We start from the raw sequence: 18,541 nt of genomic DNA, 5'->3' as shown, positions 1-18,541 counted from the left end.
GAGGTGAGTAAATCACATTAACTGTTGACAATACTCCTTTATCGGAGCTAGCCTGCTACAGCAAGGCTATATAAATTCCCTGGGCAGGAGGGAAAAATGAAATGATTGCATGTTAAGTGTAAAAACAATTGTAACTGAAAGTGGCGTGGGACATGCGGTTGTATCCCCAGCACTCATGGTAACAAAGGCTGGAGCTCCCATTGAACATAAGCACGCAGGCAGCTGAAAAGGGCAACCAGTCTCATAGTTCCCGAATTTCCTGTAGTAATTGCAAATTGACGATGCACACTGTTGTTATCAATATGTAAATCATCCGGCAACTTGTGATGGAGAAGAGATACACCGTGAATTGCAAATCACCACAATTGCCGGGACATTTTGCGCTGCTCCGCTGTGAACATTGAAAAAACAGCCTCTTGCTCTGAACCTCCCCGAGAGTATCGTGAGGTTGCAGCATTATAACGTTCACTGTCTGCTGAACCCGCCACAGAAAGTTAACTGGACCAGAAAAGTAAATACTGGGACTGCAAGAGCAGTTCAGAAATTGGGAATTCTGCACTGAGTGACTCACCTCCGGATTACCCAAAACCTGTCCACCATTCTCAAGGCAGGAGTGTGATGGAATGCTGTCCACTTGCCTGGATGAGTGCAGCTCCAACATACACTCAAGAGGCTCAACACAGTCCATGACAAAACAGCCCATTAAATCAGCATCAGCAGCCCATCCATCACCTTTAACATTCACTCCCCCCACCGCCGACGCACAGTAGCCCGCAGTGCGTACCATCTGCAAGATGCACCGCAGCAACTCAACAAGGATTTGTCGACAGGACCTTCCAAATCTGCAACCTCTACCACCCCGAAGGACAAGGGCAGCAGATGCTTGGAAACACCACCACCTACAAGATACCCTCCAAAGCACAGATCATCCTGACTTAGGACGATATCGGCACTCCTTCACTAATGCTGGGTCAAAATCCATGATCCCTTTAGCACTGTGGGTGCACCTACACCTCGTGGACTGCAACGCTTCAAGAAGGCAGCTCATCACCACTTTCTCAAGGGCAATTTGGGACGGGCAACAAATGTAGGCCTAACCAGTGACGCTCACATTCCATGAAAGAATAAATGAAAACGCTTGCAAATAACAGCCTGAATTCCTTTTCAATAACAATTAATAATCACAAATCAACTTCTGCTGCCCACGAAGTAAACGATGATGTGTGTGAGGTCTCATTACTTGCGGTAGTGAATTGCATTTGGAGATTTTAAGAAGGTCAAATTTACATTTTTCCTAACTCTCTTTTCCTTTCTTAATCCCATGTTTCTATCCCATCATTGGAAAGCGGCGCCGCCCCCGATTTCGACGCAAATGGGGATTCTCCGGCCGATCGCGATTTTGGTGTCGGCGACCAGAGAATCCAGCCCCAGATAACTCAAAGTGCTTTACAGCCAATGAAGTACTTTCTGAAGTGTAGTTATTGTTGTAATGTAAAGAACATAGCAGCCAATATGCGCTCAGCAAATGGCCACTAACAACAATGCGGTAATGACCAGGTAATCTGTTTTTTGTGATGTGATGTCGACTGAGGGATAAATATTGGTCAGGACATGAGGAATAACTTCCCCAGGTTAGTGCCTTGGGATCTTTCACATCCACCCAAGCAGGTAGATCTGAACACAGCTTAACTTCTCGTCCGAAAGATGGCACCTCCGACAATGCTGCACTCCCTCAGTGCTGCACTGCACCATCAGCATGAAATTGTTCTTGTGCTCAGCTCTCAGAATGGGGGGGGGGGGGTGAGGGGGCTAACAACTGAGCTATGGCTGATACATGGGTGTAAGTAACAAGGCACAATGTGTGATGCTACACTCCAACAAAATCTGGGCCCTAAGAATTACTGAGGGAGACTTACTTTCCATTTGTTCCCCAAGGAGACGGAGCTTGTGAGGCTTTTGTGGAACTCTGTAACACACACACACAAAAATAAAATCATGTATGAAAATACATTAGGCCCCCGTCGGCTTTCCGATGAGAAGTAAAACAAACACAGTTTAAGATTCTTTTTCATAAGGGGGTCAGTCATGTCGCAGTGTACACATTGCCAAGGATTACGTTGTCAGATCAGGTAAAATCATGCAGCTGAGCAACAACATCTGGACATATTGAACATTAATCCATAAACATTGCAAGAAACAACCACTGGGCAATACTGACAACAGACGCCATAGTAACACCATTCTAATTTAAACAGCACCGTGAATGTTGAGAGTTTTTGTTTTAATTTGTTCTTGGGATGTGGGCGTCGCTGGATGGGCCAGCGTTGTTGCCCATCCCTGGGGGCATTTAAGAGTCAACCACATTGCTGTGGATCTGGAGTCACATGTAGGCCAGACCAGATAAGGATGGCAGATTTCCTTCCCTGAAGGGAGATGTGTTTTTACGACAATGATTTCATGGTCATCATTAGACTTTAAGTTCCAGGTTTCTAGTGAATTCAAATTTCACTATCTGCCATGGTGGGATTTGAATCCAGGTGCCCAGAGCATTATCCTGGGCCTCTGGGTTACCAAACCAGTGAGGATGCGGCTATGCCACTGACTTCCCAGAGGAGCTACCGGGTATGTTGATATAGAAGTTAGAGGCTATGAACCAAAAGCTATGAGTTCCAATTCCGCGATAGGAAATGATAAATCTGCTGACTTACAGGCTAGCACCAGGAAATGGACAATGCTGGAAGGACTCAACGGACAACGGGTTGACTAATGCTCCAAGGGTTAGCTCTTAATGACCTCGAGGGCAGCAGGGTGGCGCAGTGGGAGCACTGCAGTCTCATGGCCACGAGGTCCCAGGTTCGATCCCAGCTCTGGGTTACTGTCCGTGTGGAGTTGGCACATTCTCCCCATGTTTGCGTGGGTTTCGCACCCACAACCCAAAGATGTGCAGGGTAGGTGAATTGAACACGCTAAATTGTCCCTTAATTGGAAAAAATGAATTGGGTACACTAAATTAAAAAAAAACTTAATGAAACTAATTCAGCAGGGGCATGGGAACCTGGATTGTAGTTTTGGGGTGCGAGAGATTGAGAGTAGAGAGGTCAGGAGCACAGTTTTGACTTCGCAGGAGGGCGGCAGTGTTCAGGTCTGTGGTTTGAAGTGTGTCTATTTCAATGCCAGGAGTATACGAAATAAGGTAGGGGAACTGGCAGCATGGGTTGGTACCTGGGACTTCGATGTTGTGGCCATTTCAGAGACATGGATAGAGCAGGGACAGGAATGGTTGTTGCAGGTTCCGGGGTTTAGGTGCTTTAGTAAGGTCAGAGAAGGGGGCAAAAGAGGGGGAGGTGTGGCGCTGCTAGTCAAGGACAGTATTACGGTGGTAGAAAGGATGCAAGATGGAGACTCTTCTTCCGAGGTAGTATGGGCTGAGGTTAGAAACAGGAAAGGAGAGGTCACCCTGTTAGGAGTTTTCTATAGGCCACCTAATAGTTCTAGAGATGTAGAGGAAAGGATGGCGAAGATGATTCTGGAAAAGAGCGAAAGTAACAGGGTAGTTGTTATGGGAGACTTTAACTTTCCTAATATTGACTGGAAAAGATATAGTTCGAGTACATTGGATGGGTCGTTCTTTGTACAATGTGTGCAGGAGGGTTTTCTGACACAATATGTTGACAGGCCAACAAGAGGTGAGGCCACTTTGGATTTGGTTTTGGGTAATGAACCAGACCAGGTGTTAGATCTGGAGGTAGGTGAACACTTTGGAGACAGTGACCACAATTCGGTGACCTTTACGTTAGTGATGGAAAGGGATAAGTATACCCCGCAGAGCAAGAGTTATAGCTGGGGGAAGGGCAATTATGATGCCATTAGACATGACTTAGGATGTGTTGGTTGGAGAAGTAGGCTGCAAGGGTTGGGCACACTGGATATGTGGAGCTTGTTCAAGGAACAGCTATTGCATGTTCTTGATAAGTACGTACCAGTCAGGCAGGGAGGAAGGGGTCGAGCGAGGGAACCGTGGTTTACCAAAGAAGTGGAATCTCTTGTTAAGAGGAAGAAGGAGGCCTATGTGAAGATGAGGCGTGAAGTTTCAGTTGGGGCGCTTGATAGTTACAAGGAAGCGAGGAAGGATCTAAAGAGAGAGCTGAGACGAGCAAGGAGGGGACATGAGAAGTCTTTGGCAGGTAGGATCAAGGAAAACCCAAAAGCTTTCTATAGGTATGTCAGGAATAAAAGAATGACTAGGGTAAGAGTAGGGCCAGTCAAGGACAGTGGTGGGAAGTTGTGTGTGGAGGCGGAGGAGATAAGCGAGATACTAAATGAATACTTTTCGTCAGTATTCACTCAAGAAAAAGATAATATTGTGGAGGAGAATGCTGAGACCCAGGCTATTAGAATAGATGGCATTGAGGTGCGTAGGGAAGAAGTGTTGGCAATTCTGGACAAGGTGAAAATAGATAAGTCCCCGGGGCCGGATGGGATTTATCCTAGGATTCTCTGGGAAGCCAGGGAAGAGATTGCTGAGCCTTTGGCTTTGATTTTTAGGTCATCATTGGCTACAGGAATAGTGCCAGAGGACTGGAGGATAGCAAATGTGGTCCCTTTGTTCAAGAAGGGGAGTAGAGATAACCCCGGTAACTATAGGCCGGTGAGCCTAACGTCTGTGGTGGGTAAAGTCTTGGAGAGGATTATAAAAGATACGATTTATAATCATCTAGATAGGAATAATATGATTAGGGATAGTCAGCATGGTTTTATGAAGGGTAGGTCATGCCTCACAAACCTTATCGAGTTCTTTGAGACGGTGACTGAACAGGTAGACGAGGGTAGAGCAGTTGATGTGGTGTATATGGATTTCAGTAAAGCGTTTGATAAGGTTCCCCACGGTCGGCTATTGCAGAAAATACGGAGGCTGGGGATTGAGGGTGATTTAGAGATGTGGATCAGAAATTGGCTAGTTGAAAGAAGACAGAGGGTGGTAGTTGATGGGAAATGTTCAGAATGGAGTGCAGTTACGAGTGGCGTACCACAAGGATCTGTTCTGGGGCCGTTGCTGTTTGTCATTTTTATAAATGACCTAGAGGAGGGCGCAGAAGGATGGGTGAGTAAATTTGCAGACGACACTAAAGTCGGTGGAGTTGTAGACAGTGCGGAAGGATGTTGCAGGTTACAGAGGGACATAGATAAGCTGCAGAGCTGGGCTGAGAGGTGGCAAATGGAGTTTAATGTGGAGAAGTGTGAGGTGATTCACTTTGGAAAGAATAACAGGAATGCGGAATATTTGGCTAATGGTAAAATTCTTGGTAGTGTGGATGAGCAGAGGGATCTCGGTGTCCATGTACATAGATCCCTGAAAGTTGCCACCCAGGTTGATAGGGTTGTGAAGAAGGCCTATGGTGTGTTGGCCTTTATTGGTAGAGGGATTGAGTTCCGGAGCCATGAGGTCATGTTGCAGCTGTACCAAACTCTGGTACGGCCGCATTTGGAGTATTGCGTACAGTTCTGGTCGCCTCATTATAGGAAGGACGTGGAAGCTTTGGAACGGGTGCAGAGGAGATTTACCAGGATGTTGCCTGGTATGGAGGGAAAATCTTATGAGGAAAGGCTGATGGACTTGAGGTTGTTTTCGTTAGAGAGAAGAAGGTTAAGAGGTGACTTAATAGAGGCATACAAAATGATCAGAGGGTTAGATAGGGTGGACAGCGAGAGCCTTCTCCCGCGGATGGAGGTGGCTAGCACGAGGGGACATAGCCTTAAATTGAGGGGTAATAGATATAGGACAGAGGTCAGAGGTGGGTTTTTTACGCAAAGAGTGGTGAGGCCGTGGAATGCCCTACCTGCAACAGTAGTGAACTCGCCAACATTGAGGGCATTTAAAAATTTATTGGACAAGCATATGGATGATAAGGGCATAGTGTAGGTTAGATGGCCTTTAGTTTTTTTTTTCCATGTCGGTGCAACATCGAGGGCCGAAGGGCCTGTACTGCGCTGTATCGTTCTATGTTCTATGTTCTATGACCTCAGACCTGACCTAGCAAACTGCACGTCTTTCTCATGAAGAAAGCCCACCATCACTTTCTCGGAGTGAGTAAGGATGGAAAACAAATCTGTGATTGTACTGCTTTCCGTCGCTTGGGAGGCCCGCTCGGACGGTTCATTTAAAGATTGGGGTACTTTCCAACTGCATAAATAACAGAATCCACAGGCACATTGGCAATCATGTCACATTGCATGCGCTTAGCCTTTCAGCCTCTTGTACCTTTCCCAGATTTTGAGTTTTGAGATGACCCTTTGCTGGGAAATCGACACGTAGGTCACGAAAAATTCGAAAGCTGATGTCTCTCCATTTACAATTTGGGTAGAATGGCCTCACTGCACACTGGCAAGGCTGAGGGAAATAGTCTTCAGGATATCCCCAGGGCAGAACCTTCTCTAGCGTCTGGGCAGAATGAGGGCCTAGGATAGCATCCATATAATTTGTTGTCCATTTAAAGAATGAAGTGGAAAATTGTTTTGCCTATGTCGTGAGGTGCATAATCCTCACCGCACACTTCCCTTTAAAGCGTCCTGCCCATCCAATCCTTCATGTTCAAGCTTTAACAAGGAAAACCTGCTCCTTGGCAGGCTTCTGAACTCAATCTCACTTCTCCTTCTCGTGAAAATGCATCTCTTGAACCAATTTTCAAAAGTACCAGAGGCGAGATGAGAAAACCTTTATGTTCGCAGCAAGTTGTTGTGATTTGAAGCGTGAAAGGTTTTTGGAGTGAGATTAAGTAACAACGTTTCAGAGGCAATTAGTTTTAGGTTTGAAGGGAATAAAGTTGCAGGAGCGTGGAGAGAGGACAGGGCAAGTGGGACTAATTGGACATCTCTTCCGAAGAGCCAGCACAGGTGTGATGGGCCGAACAGCCTCGTTCTGTGCTGCTCGATTCTATGATTCCGCTGGGACGGAGGGTAAATCAAACCAGCTTACAGGGACTTTCCAGAAAAGTCAACCTTGGCTTGACATCAAAGTAACCAAGGCAGGACTGGCCTCCCTGATGGGGTGGGGGTGGCATGCTAAGGGTTCTGCTGGCGCACAACGAGCCCAATGGAAAACATTCTCTTTGGACCAGGACATGAACCAAGCCGAGGTTCCAGAACAGATTACTGGTAAATGCTGGCTACTTCAATATTCACTTTGAATTTCACTTCAAACATAACGCACAGAAGCCAATTAAACTTCAAGCAATTGTGATTAATTTTGGAAAAATGTGGTATCGGATTGAATTTGAAGAACTGACCATTAACAAATTAAATGAATAGTGGCATTTAATTTATTTAACTGTTATATTTTGAAAAGGAACCTTTAGGTGTGAGTGGGAAATGAAAACCTTTGGTGGGCTCAAGTCACTGCTGACGTATAGTAAAGCCCCAGAGGTTTATAGCAGAGAAGAGCCAGTCAGCAACAATAACTTGCACCATCATTTCCAATAAATCATCCCAAGGAGCTTCACAGGAGCGTTGTTTGACCACATTTGACACAGGGCCACACAAGGAGATGTTAGGGACAGGCGACCAAACGGATGTCGGGTTGAATTTTTCGGTCCTGCCATGGGCGGGAGCTTCCGGCCCGCCGATAGCAAACCCCTAGTGACGGGTTCCTTGGTGGCCTGATTGCCAAAAGACCGGCGTTGACGTCTGTGGGACTGGAAGATCCCAGTGCCGGCAAATGGTGAGCCATCCTGCCGCTGGACAATGTGCCATGGGGGAGGGGAGTGAGCGGGGGGGGGGGGGGGGGGGGGGGGCGCTGCTGGAAAATCCCACCTCTAGCGTTTATGAAATGAAAAATGAAATGAAAATCGCTTATTGTCACGAGTAGGCTTCAATTAAGTTACTGTGAAAAGCCCCTAGTGGTCACATTCCGGCGCCTGGTACGGGAATTGAACCGTGCTGCTGGCCTGCCTTGGTCTGCTTTCAAAGCCAACGATTTGGCCCAGTGTGCTAAATCAGCCCCTAATGCTTTAAGAAGCATCCTAACCGAGGAGAAAGGCGGAGAAGCAAAGGGGTTGGGGAGGGAATCCCAGAGATTAGGACGCAGGCAGCTGAAGGACATACCGCCACTGATAAAGCGATTAAACTCAAGAGGCCAGGATCAGAGGAGTGCGGGTATCTTGGAGGCTTGTAGAGCGAGGGAGGTTACAGAGTTAATGAAAGCCAAATCTGGGCAAGGATTTGAAAATAAGGTTGGGAAATTTAAAATTGAGGAGTTGCCAGACTGGTAGCCAAGTCAGGTGAGTGAGTGCAGGAGTGATGGCTGAATGGAATTTAATGTGACGCTGGTAACATGGTTTTGGATCAGCCCGAGTTTATGATTGTGTTAACCAATAGCTGGAGAGGTTCAATACCAATGCTCCACGATCTCCTTGTTGCCTTGTATATTCTACTTAAAATATATAGCTGCTTTTCCCTTAAATGATGCAACTGACTCAGTCTCAACTATTCCCTCTGGCAAAACATTGCGCGCTCCAACAAGTCTACATGTAAACAAACTTCTTCAAGCTATCTCCTCAGTCTCTTTTAAATTGATGACAACCGCTGTCAAGTCTATCAAAATACTTCATCACTTTAAAAACATCTATCAAAGCACCTCCTAATATTCTCTGCTTCATGGGAATAATCCCAGCATTTTAAATCCATGTTGGTGCTCCTTTACAGAGTTGTTAGGGCGCAGAAGCAGTCCATTTGGCCCATCGTGTCAACACTGGCTCTCCAAACAAGCCTTAGTGCCGTTCCCCTGTCTTTACCCGCACCCCTCCACTTTGCGTCTATTCAAATTATCATCTAACACCCTCGGGAATGACTCGATTGAACCTGCCTTAGGCAGGGAGCTGGGAGAGTAATAACCATCTGCCCGTTCCGAAAATGAGGGACACAGGAGGAGGAGTCTGTTCCATCCCCTGAGCCTGCTACTTCATTCAATTAGTCCATGGCTGAGGCCTACCACTACCCCACTTACACACTTTCACTTCTTATCCCAGCTAACAAAAACCTTCGCCTGGATTCTCCGGTCTGCCAGCTGTCTGTTTCTCGGTGGCACGCCGTTCGCTGGTTGCCAGGGGGATTCCCCACTGAGGTCCGTCTCCTCCCCCCCCCCGCTGTCCAGAAACCCGCGGGAAAGAGAATCCCAATTATCGGAGAATTAGGCTCTTAGGGCGGCATGGTAGCACAGTGGTTTGCTCTGTTGCTTCACAGCGCCAACGTCTCAGGTTCGATTACCGGCCTGGGTCACTATCTGTGTGGAGTCTGCACGTTCTCCCCGTGTCTGCGTGGGTTTCCTCCGGGTGCTCCGGTTTCCTCCCATTCGTCCCGAAAGGCGTGCTTGTCAGGTGAATTGGACATTCTAAATGCTCCCTCAGTGTACCCGAACAGGCGCCAGAGTGTGGCGACTAGGGGATTTTCACAGGAACTTCATGGCAGTGTTAATGTTAGCCTACTCGTGACAATAATAAAGATTATTAATATTAGATTATTATTATCAACCTCAACTTTAATAGCTCCAATTGTTCCCCAACATCCATGGCATTTGACAGGAGAGCGTTCCAGATTTCTACGACCCCGTGTGTGGAGAACTGCTTTTTATTTGATCTCTTTGCACCTGGGGATGATCAAGTACATCATGAGGGGGTCGGTGGAATGGTTCTATTTGAGGTGGCAGACCTTCATCCCCTTTTTCAGGGAGCTGCTTGACGTCAGCGGTTGGGGGTGGGGGGGTTGATTCTGTATTTTGCTTCATGTTTGGCTTTGGCTACACCTCACGGGGGTGATGGGGAGGGGCGAGTGGGTTTGGGCCATTGGGTGGTCATTGTACTGTTTATCTGAATAAAAATATTTTTAAAAACGTTATAGGATCACGTCCCTTTGTTCTCAACAACCCCTTTATCATAGGAAATGCAATCTCACTTGTCAATCCTGTTGCCTTATCCCAGTGACATCTTGGGCAAAGCAAGACTTACCACTGGGTGAAGGGAAGTGGATAGCAGCAGCGTAAATCACTCGCATGAAGTCCGCCATCATAACAGCGCATTTCAGAAATACTCCACCCACACCCTCCGCCCTACATAAAACCATCAAAATACCTTAAAATATTCCATCAAGGACCGAGAGTACTTCATTGCATGGTCTTTCTTCAGTCTGAACATTCGCAAATAGAGAAGTGAAAGGCATCGGTAACTGGATTTAATTGGAGATAGATTGGATTAGAATAAGCACTCAATAAAACAACACAATTTATGTAAATGATGCTTGCCTTCTTGGATTCTTGAGGAGCACAGTGCAGATAGATATAAGGCAAAGTCAAAACAGCACACTTTGCCTGGTTAAGCACAATATGGAATTAAGGTAATGAATAAATGTCACAAAATAGCGCAGCTGAATCATCTATAATTTGTGAATGTGAGAAGATAAAATCTTCCCTCATTAACTTATTTTTTTTGACGACATAATGATACACTCATTGTATTACAAAGCAGTTAACTGGGAGTTTAATAACCTGGCAGCTGACTCGCTGAAACTCACCATAAGACGGCCAATTTCTTATCAGCTATCGTGGCCATGGATCCAGTGAAATTCTTTAACCTCATGGCGTACCTTGGGAAAGAAACAAGGAAGAATCAATAACACTGCCTGGTGAGTAATATGTAAGTGGCTCTTATTAGTTTGTCAGATGCAGGGGAAGCGGATGGGCAATTTCTGTTCTTTGCATGAGTGGCTTGTCAAAACTTAAAGTGCGTCCAACAGTCTAGTTTTTCCTCTCAGGCTCCAAACACCTCTTTTGAAGGTAAATTTGACTCTTGGATGTGTCACCACATTACCGCCTATTATCCATCTTTCCTGGCTTTTAGTTTTAATGAATCCAAAGAAAAGAAAATTGGAGAGCGAAGTATAATGTCCAGGAGTCAAAATTACCCCTGTGCCGTGCTCCCTACACACATCCACACATCCAACCCCAAACCTGTAACTGTGCAGAAATACCACACCATGGAAAATTGAGAGCAAAGAGCACACTTCCATTGGTCAGTGCACAGCGCAGAACCCATTTCTAACCATTCAGGTGAGAAAACACCTACCGTGCAGAAGGAGGCCATTCGGCCCGTCGAATCATCACCGACCCTCTAAAAGACCACTCGACCTCGGCCTACTGCCCCGCCCTTTCACCGTAGCCCCACCTAACCCGCACATTTTTGAACACCAAGGGGCCATTTAGCACGGCCAATCCACCTAGCCTGCACATCTTTGGACTGTGGGAGGAAACCGGAGCACCCGGAGGAAACCCAGGGAGTCATGGGGAAAACATGCAGGCTCCAAACAAACAATCAACCACGGCCAGAATTGAACCTGGGTCCCCAGCGCTGTGCTAACCACTGTGCCACCGTGCCGATCCGAGTTTCTGGCCTGGAGTTCATTTACATGGCATTTTGAGAGATGTAGGCACTGAAATCAGTACAGGTGCTCAGTAAAGGAACTGCAGAGCAGCTGAATTGAGTTGTTAAGCTTGATTCTTTGTACGTAGCTGTGCGAAAAGCAAGATGACATTTTGTCATACATTCTACAGCCTGAGGAACTGGAGTCATCAGACACTCAGTGACTGTAACATCCCAACTTAATATAAAATTGTAGCTTGGGGAAGTGAAAAGGAAGCATCCGCATCAACAATTCTGATCTCTCAATTCTGGTTTTATGTTGCACAGTTACTAAAATTAGACATAATTTATCAGCTCATGAATTAAGTGACTTTATGTATTATTATGTTGTATAGGCATGAATAGCATGTACATTAATGACCATCTATACATGAAGGGATACACATATGGGCAAATTTAAACTCGCAGCACAGTTCATAGAATCCCTACAGTGCAGAAGGAGGCCATTCGGCCCTTTGAGTCTGCACCAGCCCTTGGAAAGAGCACCCTACATAAGCCCACCCCTCCACCCTATCCCCGTAACCCCAGAAACCCCTCCAAACATTGGGCGAGATTCTCCCAAAACGGGAGAAATCGTAAAGCTGCCGTAAAACCCGGGCGGGTTTTACGGCAGCGCGCCCCTTCCCGACCGGGGACCGATTCTGGTCCCCGGTCGGGGCTAGCAGCTCGACGCCGTAGGCTCCGGCAAGACGGGCTTAACGAAAATCGGTAAGCCCGCTTGCTGGAGTTAGCGCCGGCTGACGCGTCATATGATGTCAGCCGCGCATGCGCAGTTTGGAAGACTCCAACCCGCGCATGCGCGGGTGACGTCATCGCGTTTTTGCGTGAAACCCGCGCACGCGCGGGCCGGGTTGCCCCTCAGCCGCCCCGCGAATGGATACTGCGGGGCGGCGGAAGGACAAGTAGTGCGCGGGCATCGGGCCCGCTGCCCGCGATCGGTGCCCACCGATCGCGGGCCCATGGCACCCTTGGCACGGCCGTGGTACTGCCGTGCCAATCGGTGCCATGGTTATAAAAAGCGAGTTTGTGACGCCGTGTTTACGAACGGCAAGACCAGGTGTGTTTGCCGTTCGTAAAAACGGCGGAAAGGGCTGGGACCTCGGCCCATCTAACAGCTGAGAATCGCTGCCGGCCGTAAAAAAACGGTGGCAGCGATTTGGGTCGGGACTTCGACGGGGGGGGGGGGAGAATAGCGGGAGGGCGGGAAAAATGTCGGGAAGGCCCTTCCGCTATTCTCCCACCCGTCGTGGGGGTCGGAGAATTTCGCCCATTTTTTTTGATGCTAAGGGGCAATTTAGCATAGCCAATCCACCTAGCCGGCACATCTTTGGACTGTGGCAGCACCCGGAGGAAACCCATGCAGACACGGGGAGAATGTGCAAACACAACACAGTCACGCGAGGCTGAAATTGAACCCGGGACCCTGGAGCTGTGAGGCAGCAGTGCTAACCACTGTGCCACCCCATTTCCGAATGAATTACTGACATCTTTCTGTCCATCCCCAATTTTTGCTTCCATTCTTGCTGATGTAGATTCCTACTGGGTAAGGGTATTAAGGGTTCAGGAACCAAGACAGGTAAATGGAATTACAATACAGATCGCCGATTATTAAAAAACTTGTGCATTTAAATAGCACCTTTCACAACCTCAGGATGGGCCGGTTTAGCTCAGTGGGCTAGACAGCTGGTTTGTAATGCAGAATAAGGCCAGCAGTGCGGGTTCAAGTGCCGTACCAGCCTCCCCGAACAGGCGGCAGAATGTGGCAACTAGGGCTTTTCACAGTAACTTCATACTTGTGACAAAAAAAAAGATCATTATGATCTCACAACATTTTACAGACAGTGAAGATGTTGGAAACACGGCACGCAGGCCCCCACATGCAACCAATGTGACAACGAGTGCGTAATCTGATTTAAGTGCTGCCTGGGGAATGGATGTTGGTGCAGGTTACTGGTAGAACTCCCTCCCCTTCTTTCAACAGTGTGCCGGGATCGCTTGAGAGAGCACGGCCATTCCTGGTTTCACATCCCATCCAAAGGATGATACCTCAAACAGCCCAACAATCCCTCGGTGCTGTACTGAAGTGTCATCGTAGATCATGGGTTCAAGGTTCTGAAGTGAAACATAATCTGCGGGCTGAGACGCACACGTTCTGGACACTGGGCGACGGTTGACACAAAATGAATTGTGGAATGGGTTTGAGGGACTGAACAGTGTACTCCCGATCCTGTTTCTCTTCCTTGTTCCGTTACTGAAGTCCATCTAATCTTTACATCATTCTCGGGTCTAGTTGAAAACGTGGACCATACAAATTACAGTGCAAGTTCTGCGAACAATACTTTGTTACTGTAAGAAATAGAGATCAGGCAAGAATTCTGGTTTGGGATTCTGATTCATTTAATCTCAAACATTTGAAAAATAGGTGTTTCATGCTGTTCCTAAGGAATGCCTATACGAGTGGTATTTTCCATCTACCAGTCCAAAAAGGCAATCTGCCTATCACACCATTGAGCAAGGTCATGTATGGATTTCTATGCCGGTGTGCTGCCAGGTACCTCGGCTGTATGTCCCAACGATTGGCTGAATGAATCAAACAGCACCTTCCGGCTGCATCACAGCCTGGTATGGCAACTGCTCGGCCCAGGACCGCAAGAAACTTCAGAGAGTCGTGAATACCGCCCAGTCCATCACACAAACCTGCCTCCCATCCATTGACTCCATCTACACCTCCCGCTGCCTGGAGAAAGCGGGCAGTATAATCAAAGATCCCTCCCACCCGGCTTATTCACTCTTCCAACTTCTTCTATTGGGCAGGAGATACAGAAGTCTCAAAAACAGCTTCTTCCTCACTGTCACCAGACTCCTAAATGACCCTCTTATGGACTGACCTCATTAACACTACACCCCTGTTTGCTTCATCCAATGTCAGTGCTTATGTAGTTACATTGTATATCTTGTGTTGCCCTATTATGTATTTTCTTTTATTCCCTTTTCTTCCCATGCACTTAATGATATGTTGAGCTGCTTGTAGAAAAATACTTTTCACTGTACCTCGGCACACGTGACAATAAACAAATCTAATCCAATTCAATCCAATCTTCCTTCAGTTGTTTGCAGTAGGCAGAGTATAGACCTCGCTCACCCAGCCCGGGCTTGCAATGCCCAAAATCTCTGCTGTTACATGTGACTCTGTGATTCAGCAGCACTTGCTCAACAATCCTGAATGCGCTAATAGCTACACTCACAACCCATTTATGATAATCAGTAAAGCTCATAATGTGGCTCATTTAATGTTGCTAGAAGCAACTTACATGCACACACAGGGACCCGTTTTCTGCAAACAAAAGGAATATGTTCAAGCCTTGTGCCTTTTTTGAATTATCCAGGAGCTGAGGGAGCCTATCGTTCCCTGTTGCTTTCTCCAAGGCAATGTCTTGGCCAATCAGAATCGACTTGCCAACCAATCAGCACCCTTTCCTGTGTCGTGACGGTTGAAATTTGGTGTTCTCGTCTTTGTCCTGATGAGTGCAAGTCGAAAAGCTTCGGCAGCCTGTCTCTGCTTTCAGCGGTCCTCATGTTTTGTACCACCAAGCGACGACGATATTTATAAAAATAATCTTTATTATTGCCACAAGTAGGCTTATAGCAACACTGCAATGAAGTTACTGTGAAAATATTCCTCAATCGACATTTCAAAAGCAGATTGTCGGTCATTCTCACATTGCTGTTCATGGGAGCTTGCTGTGCCCTAAAATGGCGGCTGTGTTTCCTACCTTGCAAGAGCGACTCAGCTTAAAAGTGGTTCAATTGCTGTGAAGCGCCTTTTAGAGATTTCCTAGCCGGCGGTGGAAAATATAAATGCAACTCTTTCTTTTTGTCCGTCTTCCTAACCAACCAGACATACTGCCCACGCACATTGCATGGCACCAGCACTGGAATTCACACATGACCTTGCTCAGACTTTGCACTTCTGAGTTATATTTCATTTCCCATGTGTCTGCCCGATTCACCAGCCGGCCTCTGCTCTTCTAAAGTTTGCTACCATTCTCCTTAGCTTTTGGGCGAGCTGTGCACTTGATTTGGTCAAAGTATTGACCCAGCTGATTGCAAGCATCATAAATTAATGAAAGATATAAATTACGAACAAACAAAATGGCATGTGTTACAAGTCACTTTAAAAATTAAGCTCTGAAATATGACATCTCCGTATAGATCTTGATCTTCTACCCTGATTTCCTCACAGCAGGTTATTAATTATCATTTAAAAATGATTAGTAAAATTATCTTCAAAAAGACATTAACCTGATGAGCTCCACTGTCTCGGAATACATGGTGTACGGGGATTTCGCTTCTAATGGATCACGCTCCATCGCATTTCCACATTCAATGAATGATAGTGCTGCATCTGCATAATTAACTGCTTTTCCAAACTTATCAAGCTGAAAATTAAAAAAGAAAAGAACTTTAGTGATGTGAATCTCAACAAGAAGCAACCTAATTTCACTTCTCACCAGCGATATAGCAGCAGCCTCCCCGTGTAACTATTAATTTGTGTCATTCCAGTGACACCAGTAGAAAGGAAACATTCAAAAGAACGAATATCTTACCAGTGCATCAGCTCTGTGTTTCAGCTTCTTGGCCTCTTGCATGTAGTAATCAGCATTATGAGACCTGGAAAATAGTAACCATCAGTCACGAGCGGGCATCCGTGCTGTTGGAGAGCAGAACAGTGACCCCTCCATCACACCTAGAGAGGCTAATCTGCTCTCGGAGATGACCAGATGGGGGGTCTGAACAGCCGAACAGAACAGCCGAATAGCACTCTAATGCTCAAGCTCAACGTTTTGTGATCTGTGCTGGTAGCACAATGTAAATATTAACGAACGTGCAACCCATCATTTTTGCACACTTCTATTAGTATACACAGGTTTAGCACTGTTGGCTGGGCAGCTGGTTCATGATGCAGAGCGAGGTCAACAGTGTGGGTTCAATTCCCGTACCGGCTGAGGTTATTTGTGAAGGCCCCACCTTCTCAACCTTGCCCCTTGCCTGAGGTATGGTGATCCTCAGGTTAAATTACCACCAGTCAGCTCTCCCCCTCAAAGGGGAAAGCAGACTATGTTCATCTACAAACAAAGAACAAAGAAAAGTACAGCACAGGAACAGGCCCTTCGGCCCTCCAAGCCTGCGCCGACCATGCAGCCTGTCTAAACTAAAATCACTCCAAACTTCCGGGGTCCGTATCCCTCGATTCCCATCCTATTCATGTATTTGTCAAGATGCCCCTTAAATGTCACTATCGTCCCCGCTTCCACCACCTCCTCCAGCAGCGAGTTCCAGGCACCCACTACCCTCTGTGTAAAAAACTTACCTCCTACATCGCCTCTAAACCTTGCCCCTCGCACCTTAAACCTATGCCCCCTAGTAATTGACCCCTCTACCCTGGGAAAAAGTCTCTGACTATCCACTCTGTCTATGCCCCTCATAATTTTGTAGACCTCTATCAGGTGGCCCCTCAACCTCCGTCGTTCCAGTGAGAGCAAACCAAGTTTATTCAACTTCTCCTCATAGCTAATGCCCTCCATGCCAGGTAACATCCTGGTAAATCTCTTCTGCACCTTCTCTAAAGCCTCCACATCCCTCTGGTAGTGTGGCGACTGTCATAATACAAACACAAGTATATGATGGTGCATAGACACACGCTGACTGACACACTGAAAGACCAATCAACACACAGTACACAGCAGCCAATCACCAGACAGGACACGGCCATTATAAAGCTAGAGGGCACTAGTTTTCCCGTTCATTCGGGATGCAGCCTCTGAGACAGTCAGAACCCGTAATCAGTAGCACGAACATCTACCATGTGCTGGCAGTATAGTCTGGTCAGGTTAGCCATAGGTCTTCAGTCAACCTAACATAGTGTCGACCCACAGTGCAAGTATGTTCAACAGCTCATAGTTAAATAAAATAGAGTTGTACTTCTGCAAGTATTGGTAGCCTGTCTCTCTCACTGCTCTGGTAAACGCAGCCCTCACAGACCCAGCGTACCTAGCACATCATCAGAATTGAACACGATGGGCGCGATTCTCTGCTCGCCACACCAGGTGGGAGAATCGCGGGAGGGCCGGGCGACTCATTTTACGCCCCCCGCGATTCTCCCACCCCCCCGCTCGGAAGAATCGCCACTCGCTGTTTTTCACGGCGACCGGCGATTCTCCGACCCGGATGGGCCGAGTGGCCTGCCGTTCACGACCGTTTCACGACGGCGGCAACCACACCTGGTCGCTGCCGACGTGAACATGGGCGCCAAAGGCCCATTTGAAGCTTGTGGGGGGCGGAGAGGGGGGTGAGCTCCACGGCCGTGCTCGGGAGGGGACTGGTCCGCGATCGGTGCCCACCGATCATCGGGCCGGCGTCTCAAAGCAACGCACTCTTTCCCCTCCGCCGTCCCGCAAGATCAAGCCGCCACGTCTTGCGGGGCAGCGGAGGGGAAGACGGTCACCGCGCATGCGCGGGTTTGAGCCGTCAGCCGTCGTGACGTCAGCCGCACATGCACGGGTTGGAGCCGGCCAACCTGCGCATGCTTGGCTGACGTCACATAGGCGCCGCCGTCGTGTAATTCTCGGTGCGCCACCTTGACGCAAGCGTCAAGGCCCGGCAGCCAAGAATAACGGAGCGCCGCTCCTATCCCCCCCGGGTGGGGGCGAATGCGGTGAGAGGAGCGGCCTCCGAGGCCGTAGTGAAACTCAGCCGAGATCACGACGGCCTTCTCGATTTTTCCCGGGAGCGGAGAATTCCGCCCTATACTCCAAGTGGGGCCTAACTAAGGTTCTATACAGCTGCAACATGGCTTGCCAATTTTTATACTCAATGCCCCGGCCAATGAAGGCAAGCATGCCGTATGCCTTCTTGACTACCTTCTCCATCTGTGTTGCTCCTTTCAGTGACCTGTGGCCCTGTACACCAAGATCTCTCTGACTGTCAATACTCTTGAAGGTTCTACCATTCACTGTATATTCCCTGCATTAGACCTTCCAAAATGCATTACCTCACATTTGTCCGGATTAAACTCCATC

At 47.6% G+C, this 18,541-nt stretch overlaps 1 protein-coding gene across 9 annotated transcripts in view; it reads right to left on the bottom strand.

Annotated features, from left to right (window-relative positions):
• The window catches only part of aff2 (AF4/FMR2 family, member 2), a 536,338-nt gene that overhangs the window by 11,603 nt on the left and 506,194 nt on the right, over nucleotides 1-18,541 (bottom strand). For all 9 annotated transcript variants that reach the window (XM_038775398.1, XM_038775391.1, XM_038775394.1 and 6 more), the window contains 5 exons: nucleotides 16,070-16,133; nucleotides 15,765-15,901; nucleotides 10,558-10,629; nucleotides 10,119-10,212; nucleotides 1,917-1,966 (listed from right to left, as the gene is read on the bottom strand). In XM_038775398.1, the coding sequence (XP_038631326.1) occupies nucleotides 1,917-1,966; nucleotides 10,119-10,212; nucleotides 10,558-10,629; nucleotides 15,765-15,901; nucleotides 16,070-16,133 (417 nt within the window). The remainder of the gene's footprint in view (nucleotides 1-1,916; nucleotides 1,967-10,118; nucleotides 10,213-10,557; nucleotides 10,630-15,764; nucleotides 15,902-16,069; nucleotides 16,134-18,541) is intronic.

This window comes from Scyliorhinus canicula, chromosome 17, assembly GCF_902713615.1.
Source record: "Scyliorhinus canicula chromosome 17, sScyCan1.1, whole genome shotgun sequence".
Taxonomy (NCBI): domain Eukaryota; kingdom Metazoa; phylum Chordata; class Chondrichthyes; order Carcharhiniformes; family Scyliorhinidae; genus Scyliorhinus; species Scyliorhinus canicula.
This window is presented reverse-complemented; position numbering and strand designations above follow the sequence as displayed.